Source organism: Podarcis melisellensis (assembly GCF_964234715.1).
Source record: "Podarcis melisellensis genome assembly, chromosome: 1".
Taxonomy (NCBI): Eukaryota; Metazoa; Chordata; class Lepidosauria; order Squamata; family Lacertidae; genus Podarcis; species Podarcis melisellensis.
In genome coordinates, this window is record NC_138528.1 from 76336435 (window position 1) to 76355664 (window position 19230).

Genomic DNA, 19230 nt, shown 5'->3' on the forward strand with positions numbered 1-19230 from the left:
TCACATCAAAGAGCGAGAGAGAGACTGAGTGTTAGAGAGAGATCATGTGTATAGATAAGGTTGCTGCTAAGAGCAGCTGCAGACACTCAGTGCAGTTCAGCATTTTCGTTTAGACCTCATTTAGCTCTGTACATAGTTGTGTATTATAGTTGTAGATAGAATAAAAGAAGATATTCTACAGAGCTGCTCTCTGAGTCGTTTATGCTCTGCTATACTCTGCTGTGCGACGACTGTCTTCTTGTTGGAGTGAATCCGGTGCTCACAACTCTAAGCTGTGAGTCCACAGCACTTTGACCTGTTCCTGTGCAGAAGGTGGTCTCTGGAAGTGCTACCCTAGCTCGCCTAGCCCAGTCGGGGCAGAAGTGTGTGAGTCCAGTTGGTGGCACTGGCTCAAGGGCGATGTTGACAGAGGGAGCTCTACCCAACCACTCCTTTGTGCATCCCACAGGCACTCAAGGTGGCAGAGCGGGAGATGTCTGTGCAATACTTTCCATTCCCTGATCAGAGAACATCCCAGTTGCTTCCTTCAGTGTAGATCCCACCCAAACTCATAGCTCAGCGAGGATGAGGCAGCAGGCTGTTCTGCGGCTCTTGCAAGAGACAAATGCACTGGGGGGGGGGTTATTTGGATTATAGCTAGGGGGGAATGTGTGTGTGTGTGTCATCCTTTCCATACAAGGACATTTTTCCCTGAGAGGCAAAGAGCAGAATTAAGGCTGTGATGCCTATCAGGAAAATGGTACAAGGGAGGGTGAGTTTGAAGCAGCCCACCCAACGTTATAGCTTTGATCCAGATTGGCAGGCCTCTATGGCTACGTTTGCCTTTTTAGAAAACATAGGCAATCCAGTCTCGGGTCTCCTGCTGGCACATCTACTTTGGCCCTAGTCCCATATGTTGCTCCCACGTATATCAAACCTTGTACAAGCCACAGTGTCAGGTTGTCAATGGCTTGCGTACACAAGCAGTTAGTGCCGTACCCCCCCCCCTAAAATCAAGGTATATAATTCTCTGGCACCTGTTATATTTCAAGATTTGCAGATAATTTGCAGGCAGATGGTGCAAACAAATTAGGTGATAATGAGAGTGTGAATCAGTTGGGCCCGAAAGCTAGCGGATCCATCTGCACTAAATATGGCCTGTGTTAATGCTTTCACAGCATGTCAATTTATTCACTGCCAAGAATCCCTTCCTGCGCTGGCCTCGTTCAATTATACCAGGTTGCTAATCACGCCTAGGTATGAGCTATAAGCAGATTGAGCTGGGAAACATTCCTTGCGTCCTTATTTTTGTTCAGGTTTTGAACGAGCCACCCCAACACGTAGAGCTTGCTCACTTTAATGGGATCTTATGAACCAAAGGACATAATGATAGCTCTCCAAAGCAGTGTCCCGTTCCCCACCGCCAGTTGTATTAAAAGTGTCGCCTGAGGATTTAATGCCTGTTTTTAGGTGAATGAAAAAAATGCAGTTATGCTCAATCAATTCTTTATTCTAATGCTTCCTCACAGCTCTCCCCCACCCCCACCCTCATCACCTGTTCTTATTCTGAATAAAAATCCTGCTTCTTCCAAGTGACTGGCAAAAGGCAGATGGGGGGGAGGTCTAATGCAGAGCCTTCAACTTAAAAAGTTATGCCTCTCAGTATTCTTATTCTTGAAGGATTTTCTCCCAGTTTTTCAGTATTACAGACCAGGGAAAGGTATATGGTACGCTCCAGGTGTTGTTGGACTACAACTCCCATCAGCCCCAGCTGGCTTGGCCAATGGTCAGGATTGATGGCAGTTGTAGTCCACCAACATCTGGAGGGCACCACCTTGTCTCCCTCTGTTGTAGGCTCCTGTTACCTCACTTTGGTGACCAAGAACTGTTGTTCTGTCTCCTTGATCCTTGCCCATCCTGGCTTATAAAAGCTAGCCGGGAAGGGCTGGGCGATGGGCTTCGTGGGGTGGTGAATGCTTCCCTCCATGGGGAAGCCTTCCCAGACCCGCTGAAAGAGGCGGTTATTAAACCGCTTCTTTAAAAACCATCTTTAGATGCGGCCACGATGGCCAACTATCGCCCAGTCTCAAATCTTCCATTCTTGGGCAAGGTGATTGAGCGAGTGGTTGCTGAACAACTCCAGACACGCCTGGAAGAAACGGACCATTTGGATCCCTTCCAGTCAGGATTCAGGCCTCATCACAGGACTGAAACTGCCTTGGTCGCACTGGTTGATGATATCCGGCGGGCTAGGGACAAAGGTGAGAGCTGTTTTCTAGTTCTGCTGGATCTCCCAGCGGCGTTTGATACGATCGACCATAACACCCTTCTGGACCGTCTTGAGGGGCTGGGAGCTGGGGGCACTGTCATACAGTGGTTCCGCTCCTTCCTCCTGGGCCGTGTTCAGAAAGTGGTGGGGGGGGATGAGTGTTCAGACCCCTGGGCTCTCACTTGTGGGGTGCCTCAGGGTTCTGTCCTCTCCCCCATGCTTTTCAACATCTACATGCAGCCGCTGGGAGAGATCATCAGGGGGTTTGGGCTGGGTGTTCATCAGTATGCAGATGATACCCAGCTCTACCTCTCTTTCAAATCAGAACCAGTGAAGGCGGTGACGGTCCTGTGTGAGTGTCTGGAGGCGGTTGGAGGATGGATGGCGGCTAACAGATTGAGATTGAATCCTGACAAGACAGAAGTACTGTTTCTGGGGGACAGGAGGCGGGCAGGTGTGGAGGATTCCCTGGTCCTGAATGGGGTAACTGTGCCCCTGAAGGACCAGGTGCGCAGCCTGGGAGTCATTTTGGACTCACAGCTGTCCATGGAGGCACAGGTTAAATCCGTGTCCAGGGCAGCTGTGTACCAGCTCCATCTGGTACGCAGACTGAAACCCTATCTGCCTGCGGACTGTCTCGCCAGAGTGGTGCATGCTCTGGTTATCTCCCGCTTGGACTACTGCAATGCACTCTACGTGGGGCTACCTTTGAAGGTGATTCAGAAACTACAACTAATCCAGAATGCGGCAGCTAGACTGGTGACTGGGAGCGGCCGGCAAGACCATATAACACCGGTCTTGAAAGACCTACATTGGCTTCCAGTACATTTCTGAGCACAATTCAAAGTGTTGCTGCTGACCTTTAAAGCCCTAAACGGCCTCGGTCCAGTATGCCTGAAGGAGCGTCTCCACCCCCATCGTTCTACCCGGACACTGAGGTCCAGCACCGAGGGCCTTCTGGCGGTTCCCTCACTGCGAGAGGCCAAGTTACAGGGAACCAGGCAGAGGGCCTTCTCGGTAGTGGCACCCTCCCTGTGGAACGCCCTCCCACCAGATGTCAAAGAGAACAACAACTACCAGACTTTTAGAAGACATCTGAAGGCAGCCCTGTTTAGGGAAGCTTTTAATGTTTGATGTGTCACAGTATTTTAATATTCTTTTGGAAGCCGCCCAGAGTGGCTGGGGAAACCCAGCCAGATGGGCTGGGTATAAATAATAAATTATTATTATTATTATTATTATTATTATTATTATTATTATTATTATAGCCAGAACTAGCAGTGCTCAAGAGTCCCCGAGAGCAAGTTACACTGGGGAAAAGAAGCCTGAAGAGGTCATTTTTTTTAAGATTTGCATTTTTGAAGAAAAATGAAGGATGGGTGATGACAAGGTCAATTCCCCCTGCTCTTTGGAAACCTAAACAACCCTTTGGAACCTGCAACCCATCTGCACACATTTCCCTTGCAGGACGTTGGCTTGTTTTTCTCTCAACCCCCCCCCCCAACTTTCATTTTCATCAGGAAGCATATATATAAATCTTTTCCTGGAACTGGTATTTTGAGTTGTGAAGTAAAGTAATTCATGAAATGAGCTTAGAAATAATGAGAGCTAAAATAATAATCAGTTGGGACTTTGTGCTTGCCACTGTTTGCTGCCTTCCCCACAAATGGCCATGCGGCAGACTTTTCTGCATCCATCATCATTAGAGAGATGATGAAAGCAGGAGCCTAACGAGCTCTCTTATGGGCCGTCCTGTTTTATATATCAGGTTCAGGCAGCAGACCTTAACACGTGTACTACAAAGTGGGACTTTTTTCTTTTCTTTTCTTTTGAGTCATAGACACAGTCCATTTATTTATATACAGCACTTCCCACAAATCCACCTGTGCTCAAAGCTGCGGATATAAAAAGCAATCTGAAACTCAGTCACACAATAACAGTGCATCAATTGATTGATTTAAGAAAATACATACAGCTAATTCATTTAAAAAAAAAATCAAAGTGGTTCACAACAACTACATAAAGCTGTACAATTCTTACTCATTTTATATATTTATGATATTTATATATCCCACTTTTCCCTCCAAGGCTCACCCATAAGCATTCATAAGGTTGAAGAATTTGCATGAAATGCATCAGCTCTTGAAACCTATAATCAAGTTATCTTTTTAATACACTAAAACTGCTTGAACAATTCTTGTTTATGCAAACCTATCCAGTCAAACAGAAGTTACATGTGTTCGATTTCTGTTTAGCTAGAGGTGATTTTAACCTTTTCAATATTTCTAATACCATTTTAAACTGTTTTCATATAGACAATTTCAATGTTTTGTTTTATATTGTAAATATAATAATAAGGCTATCAATGGCTACTAGCCACAATGGCTGTTCCACCTCCACTGCCAGAGGAACTATGCCCCTGAATGCCGATCGCTGAGTGTTGCAGGAGGGGATAGTAGTCTCATGCTCAGATCCTGCTTGCAGGTTTCTCCACAGGGACCTGGTTGGCCACTGTGAGAACAGGATGCTGGATCAGATGGGCCATTGGCCTGATCCAGCTAGCTCTCCTTATGTTCTTAAATTAATAAACATGTTCATTCATATCTAACCTTGTTTTGAACCGTATGTGCATTTGAAGAAGTATTGAGAAATGCTGCTTCCTGCGTACATGGAATATTAAAGAAGATATGGTAAAAATCCACAGTTGGTCTGTTGTATAAACACTTGAATATCTTTGGCTACATAAGGTCTCCACAACTGTAAAGTCAGAGGTATCCCTCCAAGGTGGAATCTACACACTTATTAAAAAAACGTTCTGAAAATGATTTTTTTTAAAAGCATTTTTTAAAAATACATTGAATTTTCCATTAGGCTCACCATCGCCATCTTGTGACACGTATGTTGCACTTAAAACGTTTTATTTGCAGCTGTATAGCTGAGTCCCAAGCTGACTAGTATAGCCTTGGCTTCCTTGTTGATCCTTCAGAAAGACTGAAGAAGTCTAGGGAACTGAAGTGCCTGTTTAATCCTTCCAAGTGCTCAGTTGCTGTAGGCAAGAGTTGTTTTAAAAAAAATAAAAACTAAAGTATTCCCTACACAGGACCTCTGTAATTGTGCATCACTTCTGCCCTTTATCATGTATCTCGTACTATTAAGGCTTTGCAAGAGAGAGTGCTTCTTTCCTCCCCATTGACTTAGCTTCTGTGTCTGCATTGTGACAGCAATCCTGTGTAAACTGTGGTCGGGAAGCAATGAACGAGTGCACTGGCTGCCATAAAGTCAATTACTGCTCAACGTTTTGTCAGCGGAAGGTAATAAATTCCTTATACTCCGCAAAGCCAGAGAAACAAACACCCATGGCCTCTCACTTTTCAGCTGTCACCACTCATTTATTTCACTGAGACTTGGTGAGAAGGGCTGCTTGGTAGATTCCTTCACGAAAAACCCACCCATCTGAAGGGCCTCCTGTTCCCATGTGAACCCACCCAAACATGAAGATTATCTAGTGAAACCCAACTGGCAGGTTTCATTGTCTGCTGAAAAGCCCATAGCTTTTGATGGAAGCCCTTTTAGGGAACAGTCCCCTCCCTAGTTTTATTCCCTGGTTCTTATCCTTTTGGAGCCATGTTAAAACATATTTTAGTTACTCATTTGGTAGTTTAGGGCTGCTTTCAATGTTTGATTTTTTTTTAAGATGTGGGTTTTAATTGAATTGTTGCAAAATTATTGTTTTTAGTTGGTGCTCTTAAGTTTCCAATGAGAAAATGTTTTTTGGAGAGACAGGGTATAAATGGGATTTTAGTTCCCTTTTGCTAAGTGATATTAGGATTCTGGTGTATGTACTGAGGGAATCTCAAAGCAGAATAAAACTAGAATTCCACAGCCCTCGCCCAGTGTTGCTACATTTTTCTTTTACTCGGTAACTGCTTTCATTACACACTCTTTTCTTTTTGCCCCTCCTGTTCAGGATTGGAAAGACCACCAGCATATATGTGGCCAGGCAGCCACAGTTACTGTTCAGGCAGAAGAAGTGGATGTTGCAGACAATGTGATAGAGAAAGTTATTGTCTGAAGAGCCCCACCTCTATATGGACATGTGTAGGGAACAGACTGGCTGGACCAGTAACCCCACTGTGAAGTCCTACTGAACTGAACTCATCAGAAGATCAAACCGTGATGTTGTTTACATGTTGCTGTTCTCTAACTGTGCCAAAACTGACAAGACACGGACAGGAGAACATTTCGGGGCTCTGCGTGCTTTTAAGAAAACTCTGGAACTTACATTATGTTTACAGTCCTCTGTGTGAAACCTCTGCAAAGCTGATGGGTAGTTTGAATTGTTGTATCCTGCAGCTCTGGTGGGTGCTTTGAAGTGACTTAAAAGGTTCTTTAAAGTGGTTTATGAGACCTGTTTTCTTCTGATGTTCCTCCAGAGTGGTCCACATGAAACTTGAATTGTTGCCATTGTTGTTCTCTCCCTACCTCTCATGTAACAAAACGAATATGGAACAGCCCAGCCCTTCAGTGGGTTTTGTGTGCTGACATTAGGGTATATAACTGGACTTTGACTCTATCACAGATTTTAGTTTTGGTTGTTGCATTCTTCCATCCCACCCCCTTCAAGACAAAGTTCTCCGACATATTCAGAATTCTGTATTGTGCAGATATTGAGCAAACTGCAAACAGTCAGAAAACTTCCTGTAGCATTCACTCTGAGTGCAAATGCAAATCTGTGGTGTCTGAACAGCTATAAACAATTGATTTGAATGGCTATATAACAGTTGATTTGTCCAGTATCACCAAAACTTTGAGATTATAGCACAAGCTAGACCTAGCCAATTCACACACCTCACATATAAAAGGCCATCTCGTCTTGCACAAAACACCTGAGGAGAAACTGAGAAGACTGCACTGTGTCTACGGAGGTCACTATCATTTTAATTTTCACACATCTCAGTTTGTTTTCCACCTCCACCCACTTCACTCCATAAAATAAATGATAAAACATTCTCTCATATCTCCCTGCAAGAAAGAGCTCAGCACTGATCAGTAATCAAATCAGTAAAACTAATACTTTATAAAGAGTTTACAGCTCTGATTTCGTGCTGCCAGAAATAAGCGAGAAGGTGCAATTGTGCGTTTCACTTTATTCCTGCAAGGGAATTGATTTGAAAGCAGCACCTTCCTGAGTGTTAAAATTGCAGGATATAAAATGAGCATTGGTTTTAGGCCATATTCGTTCGTATAAAAGGAAGAACGTTTTGGGGAGTCGGAGGAATGAGAGAAGCACAATAAAATGTTGCTGATATTGATAGCACTTGCCATTTTCTTTCCAGTGTCTGTCCTGGTCCTCGTATTTATTTATAAATTTGCATTATACTTAAAAATAAACTTAATAAAATAAAGAAAGAATGGCTGCGCACAATCAGATGCTCCCCAAATAGGGTTGTGCTGACTTTTGCTTCAGTGCAGCATTGAAAAGCACAATGTTACTCTGGCATTGCAAAGACATTCACGAGTCCTTTGCAAATGCATTCTATATATAGACTTTCAATTGCACTTTGGTGTAATTTTAGGGAGGAAGGTTGTTCTTGATCATGCCAAATAACTCTTGCCAAATTTCCAGTCCTGGCTGCAAAGCTTTTAAAACTTCTAAGCAATGAAACAGCCCATCAGAAAGACTTAAATAACAGCCAATTGGTGCATTTTTCTTTCATCCAGGGAACCAGAGCTTTAAAAATCATGTCTCTGCGGTAAAGGAATTTTTCTTGCACCTTTTGCAGGTTAAATGTAATGAGCAGTATTCTCCTCAGTAGAAAGTGTAAAGTAAGGGGAACTTGTGTCATCACCATTTTGGTCCTTATGCTGAGGGTAATACAGTTTATAATCAGAATGTGGGGAAGTTATACATCTGTCTGTCCTTGACGCACATCCCACACAAGAGGAATGCTTCAATGTCACCTTGTCCATTTTGTGTTGACCACTCTTAGGGATATACATGGCAATAACGTTACCTCGGTCTCCATTTCAGTGGGGTCTTTTGCAAGAAACGTTTGGCTTGTGTCCAGTGCAGTTTCATGATTAGCAATCAATGTGAGCAAGCAGTATGTCTCAGGTGTAAGAGGAAGAGGCAGAAACCAGGAAATGCCCTTCATTTGGATAAGGTAGGGGCTTTGCCTTGCTCTTCGAACTAGAATGTGAGCTCATGGGTGAATGGGAAAGATATCTGCAAATGCTTTCAACAGGTGTCATCACTTTGTGGTGAATCTTGAGGCTAAACTGGGCTTGTGATCCCAAATCATGAGGCAAAGGGCAAGATGGCATCTGCCCATTTATAAAATCAAACAGGACTAGCAGCTGAAACTTACTTGAACACAGACAGTGGGGCAGCATCCTCTATCACACCTGGGACAACAGGCTGTCAAGTGTTTGATGGTGAGGAGAAAGAGGGAATGGAAGAGAAGAGAGTAGCAAGGGAGGAACGTGTGCCAACACATTTCCTTGGATGCAGATGAGGAGACATGGGAGAGTTAAGCAAGTGCTTCATGGCAAAACCAGGGTTTGGAGGTTGAAAGAAGGGAGAGTCCTGATATTTCCTACCTCTTTGGGGTTGTCTTGGTTATCATCTCCCTTCTGAATGGAAAGGCCACCAGTGCTATCTGCCTGTTTTTGCCACCCTGACCTTTATCTGATGAAGATAAGAGCTGACTCGACTCTTAATGAGCTGCAAAAGGAGATGGTCTTGGAAAAAGGAGCTGCTTCTTTTTCAGTCCCTTTCACATTCCTCATGTCTTCTGCTAGACTTTGGCCTTTTGTCAGAGGAGCAGTGCAATTCAACAGGGAAGCAAGACCTTTGCAAGGAGTAACTGGGTTCAATAGCATCAGGGTGACTGGGGAAACTGAGCTCAGCAGGGTTGCTTTGCATGGTGCAAATCCAAGGGTCAAATTTAGAGCACAGATAAAACAAAAATATGTCCCAATACCAGGTGTATGCCTACATCTCCCAACCTCTTCCATGGGGGGCAGGTGCCTCTCTTCTCCCTCACAACCACTCCTAGCTGGGTATGGCAAAGGATCTAGATTGGCAGTTCAAATTAATGCTGTACTGTTTTTAACACTTGATTGGGAGCTGCCCAGAGTGGCTGGGGAAACTCAGCCAGATGGGCAGGGTAAACATAATAAATTATTATTATTATATTATATTATTATTAGACACATGGAAACCTTTTTTTAAAAAAGAGAGTGAGTTGAGTTGTTCTCTGCAAGAATCTTATTGTGCTATCAGTTCTGCTAGAAGATCTGATGTGGGAGCAATGAGCTTTGGGGCATTTCAGTGCTCTACCTCCAACTATGCGCAACCGATATATTGGTAAATAAATGCAAATATTTCAAAATGGCAGTTAGCCTTCAGTAACCTCATTCCAATGGAAACCAAGCCCAGGGAAGTGCTAGAACCTCTTAAACATTTTGCCGCCAAGAGAAGTGTAGCATGCAGAACAATATACTCCATGGCAGTTCAATCTTCCTTCCTTTCATGGTCATGCATTTTCATGCACCTCTGGCCACTGACTTCCTTCTTACTTTCCTCTCCCCTCCTCTTTTTCCCAAGGCCCAACTTTTTCTTATCTGACCAGTTTAGCGGACAAAATGTCAGGAAGCGCCATGTAGCTTTGCCTAATCACAGCTCAGTGGTGCACAGCCTGTGCAAGAGGCTAAGCCTCCTTGGGAACACATTTTGTGACTCTTCAAGGCTTCTTCCCTGCTGGTGGTGCCCTGCTGTGTAGTTCCTTGCTTACACTATCATGCTAGTTGCCATTAGTTGTACAAAAAGGCAAGGCATGGGAGGGGGCCGCAGAATTATGTGAGGCGTGAGTTGGCCATTAACAGAGGCAAATATTACCCAGCTTGTGTGCTGCTAGTTCTGCAGACTCCCCTCGACAGGACTCAGTAGAAGCAAATAAACTTCAGATTGCTATTACCACCACCCAGTCTTGAGCTATGTAGACATTAATGTATTAAAATGCAGCAAGACTCTATTTCTCAATTTGCAAGTTGATGTGCACACCAGAGAGGAGGCAGGCATGTCTTTACCTGAAGTCCCCTGAAACTCCTATTCATGAAGCTGTCATCTGCACCTGTGCAACGGCTGTCTCAAAGGGCTTAGCCGTCAAGTGAATGTGTCTTACATTTTCAAATTGGATGGAAGCTGGTTTAACGGAAAACACACTGAACTGTTGGCAATTTGGATGCCACTCAGCTTGCAGAAGAGAAGTTTGCATGGAGTTAAGATAGAGTGAGGGACCTCCACATTCCCAGACCATCCCTGATCTTTTAACCTATCACCTTATTTATCTCCTTGCAGAGTGATACATCTTATGTTCCATTCTGTTTACAGCTTCCTCCTCCTCACACTTCCTCTCTTGGACCTCAATATTAGAAGTAATCTTTAACTAACCATGGCTACCTTGTTCAGCTCTACACTAGTTTGACCAGAACTGGAAACTTTTCTATCCAAGATATGTATCTCCTACAACAAACCACTTTATTATTTTCTTACCAATGAGCATCTCTCTGTGTGTGATTGCAGCAGGTAAAGTGTACACTCTAATCAAGATTCCCCAGATGAACATTGCTCACTCTGCACACTAAAGGGTAACTGGACCCTGTCACCCCAATACAAACAGCAGTAGTTCTCAAGAAACTGCAGGATAGATGTGGATTGTGGCTAATGTGTACACCAGGGGTGGGAGCATGCTAGAGCCATAGCAGACCGTCTTAATTTCTCAGTTTGAAGCTATTTGGGATAAATGTTGAGAAACTGAAACAGATATAACCGAAATAATATACATTTATTTGCCTGTAGTTTTTCCTTACATTTCTCCTCCTCCCCTTTAAATGCAGTTGTGGAAGCTGCAACAGGAGACCAACAGCTAGAGAAGGAAGGAAATTTTACGGCCTCTTCCTGTATTTTTCTGCTAATGATTTATCCCTCTGCAGTGCTGCTTTTCACCCTATATATTTTTCCATGCAGAGGGAAAATCGGAAGAACAGTTTTAAGCTCCCGCCTCCCAACACACACACACACACACACACACACACACACACACACACACACAAACAAACAAACAAACACACACACAAGCCTGGGTTAAGAAGCTCCATACCCACTTACCAGTCTTCCACCCCAGTCTCCACAGCTGACTTCAATGTTAATTATGTTAATAAAAATTGTCTTTTGATTCTATCCCATTGGTACCATTGTGACACCTAAGCAATCCAGGAATCATCTCCAAAAGAATTTCCAAGGGAGAAGCTAGAAGTCATCATGGCTACAGGATTCTGTGCACATCTTTACATGATTCGTGAACTGCCTTGGGACAACAGTCCTTGGTTAAATCTCACTTGGTTGGCACATTCGAAGGTTAAAATTAGAACAGCAAATGTATTACAAAATAGCGAGTTGATTTAATCATCTGCCTCTTAATTAATATCATTAGATGAAAATAACTGAATATATTACCTGGAGCTCAATTGTGTGTGTGTGTGTGTGTAAGAGAGCGCACTGGTGCTATTTAGGGAGGAGAGAGACATTCAGTTCAGTTGCCTTTGAAGGTTAATCTGCTGAATTCAGACTTTTTAAAACAATAGAACATAGCCATCTTTTGAAGTTTACATTCTTCCTATTTTGCAATGCTGGTCACCAGCCAAGTAATATGTACAAAAACGCAAGTAGTGGAGTAGCATGTGCATAAAAAAAACTAGGGGGGGGGGAATTTACAAACTGCATTATTATAGGGGGAAATGCTCTCCAAAATATGTATTTAGGCAAAATGGCATACAAATGTGTAATTAGGAGAAATTCGCACTAAAATTATGATGACTTTTCATGAAGACTTAAAAACCCCCGCAAACTGATGTGAACTTGAGAACTGAATTTGAGATTGGAAAAATGGGAAGCGAAGAGAAACCAGAATTGACAGATTCAGCCATCCCAAGCATAATTCCAGCCAAACTGCAACTCCGATGTATGTATAATATCTGGAGATATTAGTTCCTGGGTGTACAAGAAAACCCTGCCAGGCTCTGTTTAAATAATCCCTGCTGTGCATGCAAGGAAGGTAATGAAGCGTGAGATTGGCCCAGCCTGAAAATTGGCTTGCTTCCCTTCTTTATTACCCTTTTGGACAGTCATGAATCAGCAGGAGGTCTCTTACAAGTGGATTGCAAGAGCTTATTGGGAAATAGAAACAATAATTTTGAAATATTCAGCAGGAAGCAGTACATGCCCGGGTTTATATGGAGTTAGTTCAGCAAAGCATGTCTTATAAACTGTGTGTGTGTGTGCATGAGATTTTATCTTTAATCAGGCAGACATCCTGTTTGTGTTTTCATTTTGTCTGGAGCATCATTATATAAACTGGATGGGTTGACTTAAATTGTAGGGATAGTGATTCCAGGGATGGATGGAGTTTGATGTGTGGATTTGGGCCTTAGGAGAGCAGGGCAAACTCTACAAGGGCTTTTTCCTATATACTTTCAGTTTCTTGGCTCAGGTCAAAATTCTCTGCTCTTGGCATTTGGAGACCTTTATTTCTATATGGGGATTTTTATTTTTTTACTATTTTTAAAAATACTATTTATTGATTCATCTGTTGAGTTCCTTTTTTTTTTGCACAGATTTTTCACATAATTTGTCTGTCATCATCAGGAAAAGGTTTAAAGATGCTAAGAAAAGTTTCCCTGTAGGATTTCATGATGAACTGGAATTCCTTGGACTGGGTGGCTGAGAATAGGGCTGGCTCCTTGTTGTGATTCTTTGGTCCCAGCCTATTAACTTCCCAAATGGGATGATAGACTATCCATGGAAGGATGTCAAGAGGCAGAAATTAGAAGGAACTTTAAATTCTCCTAAAAGTCAAGCTAACGGAATATTACGGGGGGGGGGCGGCTTTATTAAGTATGCTCTGCAGGTGGCTTTCACAATGCTGGGTTTTCAGTATAGTGGAAATACTGTGCATTTTAAAAAGAAAAACCAACTTTGTAGAGCTACCTGCACAGTGTACTTAATACTAGACGTCATCAGAGAGGTGCATCTGTCCAAGAAGGTGCTCCTCTGACAACCTCTGTGTTGCAATGGGTCAGTGCATCTGGCTGTTAACCAGAAGACTAGTGATTCAAGCCCACCTAGGGATAGCTGTGGAGAGGATTCCTGCATTGCAGGGGGTTGACTAGATGATCCTCAGGGTCCCTTTCAACTCTATAATTCTATGGTTCTTTAAGAGAAAGCATTCAGTCATTTCCCTGGTCCATCTCAGGTTCTGTTCACCCACCAATTTTTTTTTTTGTCTTGCCTAGAATCATTCTGATGAGATACCCAAGCAAATGAAGGGAAGTGGATGGGCCATAGCTCAGTGGCAGAGAACATCCTTAGAGAACATCCACCTACCCTGCTCCAAGGATCATTAGCTATTAAGTGTCATCTCTGCTCCATCCCCACAACATGTTCCACAGACTTGCCTTGTGGAGATCAATATGGACAAAATAAGCAAAGCATATTGAACTGCAATCTCTGCTTTTACTGCTGACTGCTGGCCTTCAGTGGCCACAATTCATGCAGAAGTGTACATAAACCCATATCATGCTTATCTGGACTCCACTGAACTAGGTCTTTTAATCACTGCACGCAGGTCAAACATATAGTACAGTGCTACCTTGGTTCTCAAACTTAATCCGTTCCGGAAGTCCGTTCCAAAACCAAAGTGTTCCAAAACCAAGGCATGCTTTCCCATAGAAAGCAATGCAAAAAGAATTAATCTGTTCCAGACTTTTAAAAAACAACCCCTAAAACAGCAATTTAACATGAATTTTACTATCTAATGAATCCATTGATCCATAAAATGAAAGCAATAATCAATGTACTGTACTATAAAATAAATAAGACAGTATTGTAGATGATAAAAATGAAAATTTATTTATTTTTCCTTCCCTGCACTGATGATAGTCATTGTGTGGATGGGGGGGGGGCTTTTATCCATCTTCACAGTCATACAATCAATCAATCAATCAATCAATCAATCAGTCAGTAGCTGAACTGGGTTCCACACAGTCACAAAAAGAAATTAACCGAAAAAGCCTCAAAAACAAAAACACAAAATAAATAGCAAAAACAAAAGCGCCAAACTTAATCCATTCTGGAAGTCCATTTGACTTCTGAAATGTTCCAAAAGCAAGGCACAGCTTCTGATAGGTGCAGGCGCCCCGGAAACAATAGCCGACAGCCACATGGGACGTTCAGCTTCCAAAAATTGTTTGAAAACCGGAACACTTACTTCTGGGTTTTCGGAGTTTGAGAACCAAGGTACCACTGTACATACATGACACACATTTTCCTGCCATGTGTCTTTCCCATGCTGCAGGGATGTTCAGAGCCTGGTGAAAATTGTGATATGCTTCTGATCAAAGGGTGTGGAACTGGCCAGTATTGTAGGCTACAGTAGTGGAGGAGATAGATTGCTATAGATATGGTGGCCATGTTTGTTTTCTTCCCCCTTTGCTCAATTCCATAGCCCTTGTGAAAGGCCCCAGGCAGAGATAAACATCTATTGGTGACTGTCAGTTATATGGTAGTTATGTTTTAAAATCCCTTTATTTTAATGATATAAAATAATAAGTGTTAGAAACTAGGAAAGGTTTTACAGCACCACCAGAAGGTGCTTGAATTCTTTTCTAGGGGAAAATGGTACCATAAATTGGGGTGAGGGGCAACCACTGCAAATGCTTCTTAGCGCATGCTGGACCTTGGCATGTAGATAGATGCACACTTGAAGGTGGTACACAGGGGTGATGACACATTTGTTTTAGGCCACATCAGCAGCCTCACCAAAAGTAGTAGCCTACCCCAACCTGGTGCCCTCCAGATGTTTGCATTACAGCTGCCAGCAGCTTTAGCCAGCATGATGGGAGTTGCATGATGGGAGTTTCTCTTCAAAACATCTGGAGAGCACAAAACTGGAGGAAGGCGGCTCCATCTGACAATAAGAGAGTTATTTGAAAAGATCATTTGTGCCGTGGATAAATGGCTATGTCCATGTAATTGTTGTGCATTCAAAAGAGGAACTGCATTGTTGTAGCATCTGTCTTCACCCAACCGGAGGAAAAAAGACTGAAGCACACAGTAATGTAGCAAGAAATAAAACTTTAATAAACTATACAAAGAAGTTAAATTTGTCTGGCTCTTTGCCTTGTGTAGTACACTCTGTTCTATATTCAGAATCCAGTTCTATGTTTAGAATCCAGCAGTGTTAGCAGAAGATGTGCAAAACTTTGCGGAAGTAGTTCCTAAATTCAGTGTTGAAGACGGTGTAGATGATGGGGTTGAGGGCACTGTTGACGTAGCCCAGCCATGTCACAATGCTGGTTACCTCGCTGGGGATGGTGCAGGAGTGACACAAGGCTCTGGTTATGTGGACCACAAAGAAAGGAGTCCAACAGAAAAGGAACACACCTGTGGCAGACAGAGAGACAAGGACAAACAAACTTAAGTTCTGATTGCTGCAGGCTCACCACAAAGCCAGAGGTCAGGTAACTTAAATCTTCAAATCTCTGTGCCTCCGTTTCTCTGATGCAGAAGAGTTTCATTCAAGAATAACGTCAATTAGCAACTTGGAAAAGTGGAATGGATTCTACAATGCGAGGCGAAGTGTCATTAGTAAGCTCATGACCCCCAGTGCTATTTCTTTATAACTCCTGAATCAGGAGAGGCAGTGAAGCCCTGGCTCAGTGTCTGGACCAAACACTGGGCTGGATGAGAGTGAAAAAGCTGAGCCTTAACCCTGACAAGAAAGAGGTGTCTGTGGGTGAGTACAAGGCTGCCAACAGATGGATAGAAAGGGCTGGATTTGGTGGAGAGGGGAGCAGACCAGCAGAGGCCTCAGACTCTTAGTTTTATTAATTTTTTTAAAGCAAGTCAATCAGGCAAAAATGAAGACAGCTCTAATGCTTCAGCACGCAGCAGGCAGCACCATTGCTAAGGACACTTAATCATTGTTGCTAAGCAAACAAAGAAAACAATGTTGACCCTTTCCAACTGGGAAGCTGATTGGAGGGAGATACTGGGGTATTTTGTTTTTGTTTTGTTTTTACAATATTGAAAGAATACAATTTATTTTGTTTAAATTGGTACCATTATCATCAGTGCCACCTCAGCACTCAAATCCATACCTAAATAGGCGCCGAAGAAGCCCCCACACAAGCAGAGCCATTTCTAACTCCCTGCCTAAGGGAACGCTTCTCACCCCATGTGTGAGATTATTAGAGAATCCTCTGGTGTCTGGTTCAATTATTGCCCTGGGTGTGTAAAACAAATCTTTCAGTGCATGTGTCTTTCCCATGTGCTCAGTGTCATATTCAAACCGAGTCATTGTGCCTGTGCAAACCATAGTTAATTACTTAACTGAGGCAGGAATGTGAAACCTGAGCCATTCCATGTCTCACATTAATCCCAGCCAGCATGGCAAATGGTGGGAATGGTGGGACTTATAGACCAACAACAACTGGAGGGCCACAGGTATCCCATACATCCCATACATAGGTTAGGGCATTTGTATACTGCCCTTCTTAATATTTAGCCCAGTAAGAGTACATTGACTTGTACATTTTGGGAGGTAATTCCCTGAACACCAGCATAGGAATCTTATAAGCAAACAAAGGATCTGTGGCCAGGAGGATGCAGTGCTGGTAAGCACCAGCATTACAACCAAATTGGGCTTTGGACATTATACACACACACACACACACCCCTGCATAACAATAAATCTTCATTTAATACAAGCCAAGATCTTTATGCTGAAGCCAGTACACGATGGGGGAGGGAAGAGTTGGGGGAGATGTGCTTGGACCCAATAGTTGTCCCCGGCTTCATAAACCATTCTTTATAAAACACTGAACAACCAATTGAACCAGGTCTCTATTTTACACACGGGGGGGCTGAGTCTTATTTTCATCCATGTGTGGACAATGAAGGTGCACAGGGGAATGGTGACCAGATTACCATTTTCAACATGGAGCAGAGCTCCTATGCTTTCACAGGAGGGAGATGTAGTTTCTTTTGCTGCAGAAGAAGCTGCAACCTGCCCAAATCACTCTTGGGAGACTTGCTGATGCTGTACACTGCAGGGCTTCGTGGGAGAGGCATCATGACAGGTCGTAAAGGCTTCACCCAACCCCTGTGTTTAGCCTGAGAGCTCTTCAGCAGACAGGTACTCTTTACTACACAACAGGAGGGAAGCTGGTTATAATTTTTACAAATGCCTCAGAAAGCCTGAGAGTTTAGTCTACAATTAGCAGAAAAGCCTCCAAAGAGGCAAATTGCTGGCGGAGGAGAGGAAGCCCTTAAGCACTGAAGAGAAAGAAAAAGATTTCACAGCTACAAGGGTCCATTATGTGACCATTTAGTTTGACCTGAATAAAGCTGGTCACAGAAAAAAACCCATAGCCAGTTCTGGTACTGAAGGCAGGCTTCTGGCACAGCTTCTCACATAATTTCAAAAGGTTTTTTTTTACAATAATGGGTTTTATCACCACTCCCCCACTCCAACCTCTTGGCCCACCATTCTGCTGAATTTTCTCCTGAGATTGCTGAAACATGCTATTGGATATCTCATTAGACACCTTCATTAAAATGAAATTTCCATTAAAACTTTCCTAATATAGCATGGCTGCTTGCCACCCCAATCTCTGAGCAGTGCAAGATTCCAGGGGTTCCAGGTGCTTACCCAGGGTTCGTGTTTTCTTTGGAATGAGGCACAGCAGAGACTGTGGTATCTTTAGAATAGATGGTTTATTTACACATATATACAACCTGAGCCTACGATGGAGGGAGGTCACAGCATTAACACCCCAAAGGGGCCTTGCTTCTCCCAGAACCACAGCCTTTGATTCCAGCAGAAGTCAGCCATGGCTCTCTGACTCTTTCACTGAGATACAGAGGCTGTTTAGGAGAAGCGCCAGAGCTCAGGGGTAGAGCACATGCATTGCATGCAAAAGGTTTCGGGTTCAATTCCTTGGATCTCTAGGTACGGCTTGGGAAGACTCATGCCTGAAATCTGGAAGAGCCCCTGCCAGTCAGATGGACCTGTGGTCTGACGTGGTGCAAGGAAGATTCCAATATCAAAAGAGCAATTCCAGTTCCAATTCAAATGGCCCAGTCATGGCCACCTTTGATGCTACAGAAATAATGCAGACGGCACTGTTAGCATTAAGCAGTTCCTAGTCACAGGGGCACCAATGCCTCCCACAAAGGAGGGCCCATTTAGAGTACTCAGGGTGGAATATATAGGAGAAGTAACATTTCCTGCTAGTGTCTGACAGTGCTCTTTACATCTCATGCATTACAGGGGGGGAAATCTAAACTTTGTATGCCCTCCTCAATTTGCCCCCACTAATCATGCTTCATGGAAGTTAAGTGCATTGATTCCAATTTGCAATAGCTAGTGCACCCTCTAATAACAGGATGTAGATGCTCTAGTGCCTCAGTCAAAAGTCTCATGTATGCAGCAAAGCAAACGATGTACACCACTTTCTCTGCACTGCACAGCCCTTTCCATGTACAGAACTATTCCCTTCACCACAGTGAATGTGGCAGCCCTTGTAGAAGAAGGAGCACCATGTGGGTGCCCCATATATACCCTCACCAGATGAGGTTGCTTCTCGGTAGGTGGTCTGACATTCTGCTAAGTAGGGTTTCTCAGCAGTTCTGAAATTCAGGCAATCAGCCATGTCAAAGGAACTGTTGTGACAGGCACTTTTCACAGATTTGAAAGTTTTTGTTTTTTAAAGCACACACACCAATTCTCAGGCTGAGTATGGTGTGTGTTCAATACAAGGATGTACTTTTGACACAGTACCTATTCTGTACCCACTTGGGATATTTCTAACGTCAGATATTATAGCACACAATCATTGACCACGGGTGCAAGCCAACC

At 43.3% G+C, this 19230-nt stretch overlaps 2 protein-coding genes and 1 long non-coding RNA gene across 9 annotated transcripts in view; 1 reads left to right on the plus strand and 2 right to left on the minus strand.

Annotated features, from left to right (window-relative positions):
- DEAF1 (DEAF1 transcription factor) overlaps window positions 1-6646 on the plus strand; it is a 32013-nt gene extending 25367 nt beyond the window's left edge. For 4 of the 7 annotated variants that reach the window (XM_081919486.1, XM_081919487.1, XM_081919488.1 and 1 more), the window contains exons 12-13: window positions 5470-5559; window positions 6216-6646. In XM_081919486.1, the coding sequence (XP_081775612.1) occupies window positions 5470-5559; window positions 6216-6320 (195 nt within the window). In that variant the 3' untranslated portion in view covers window positions 6321-6646. The remainder of the gene's footprint in view (window positions 1-5469; window positions 5560-6215) is intronic. The other 3 variants (XM_081919491.1, XM_081919490.1, XR_014170607.1) reach the window with 2 other exon arrangements.
- A 484-nt stretch (window positions 6647-7130) lies between these two features.
- On the minus strand, window positions 7131-10276 carry LOC309374760. The gene is made up of 2 exons (XR_014170717.1): window positions 9463-10276; window positions 7131-9348 (listed from the first exon to the last, which is right to left on the minus strand). It is a non-coding gene; the product is annotated as an uncharacterized lncRNA (long non-coding RNA).
- A 5150-nt stretch (window positions 10277-15426) lies between these two features.
- Window positions 15427-19230, minus strand: part of DRD4 (dopamine receptor D4) — a 32582-nt gene continuing 28778 nt past the window's right edge. The window contains exon 4 of the mRNA XM_081919746.1: window positions 15427-15752. Within this exon, the coding sequence (XP_081775872.1) occupies window positions 15550-15752 (203 nt within the window). The 3' untranslated portion in view covers window positions 15427-15549. The remainder of the gene's footprint in view (window positions 15753-19230) is intronic.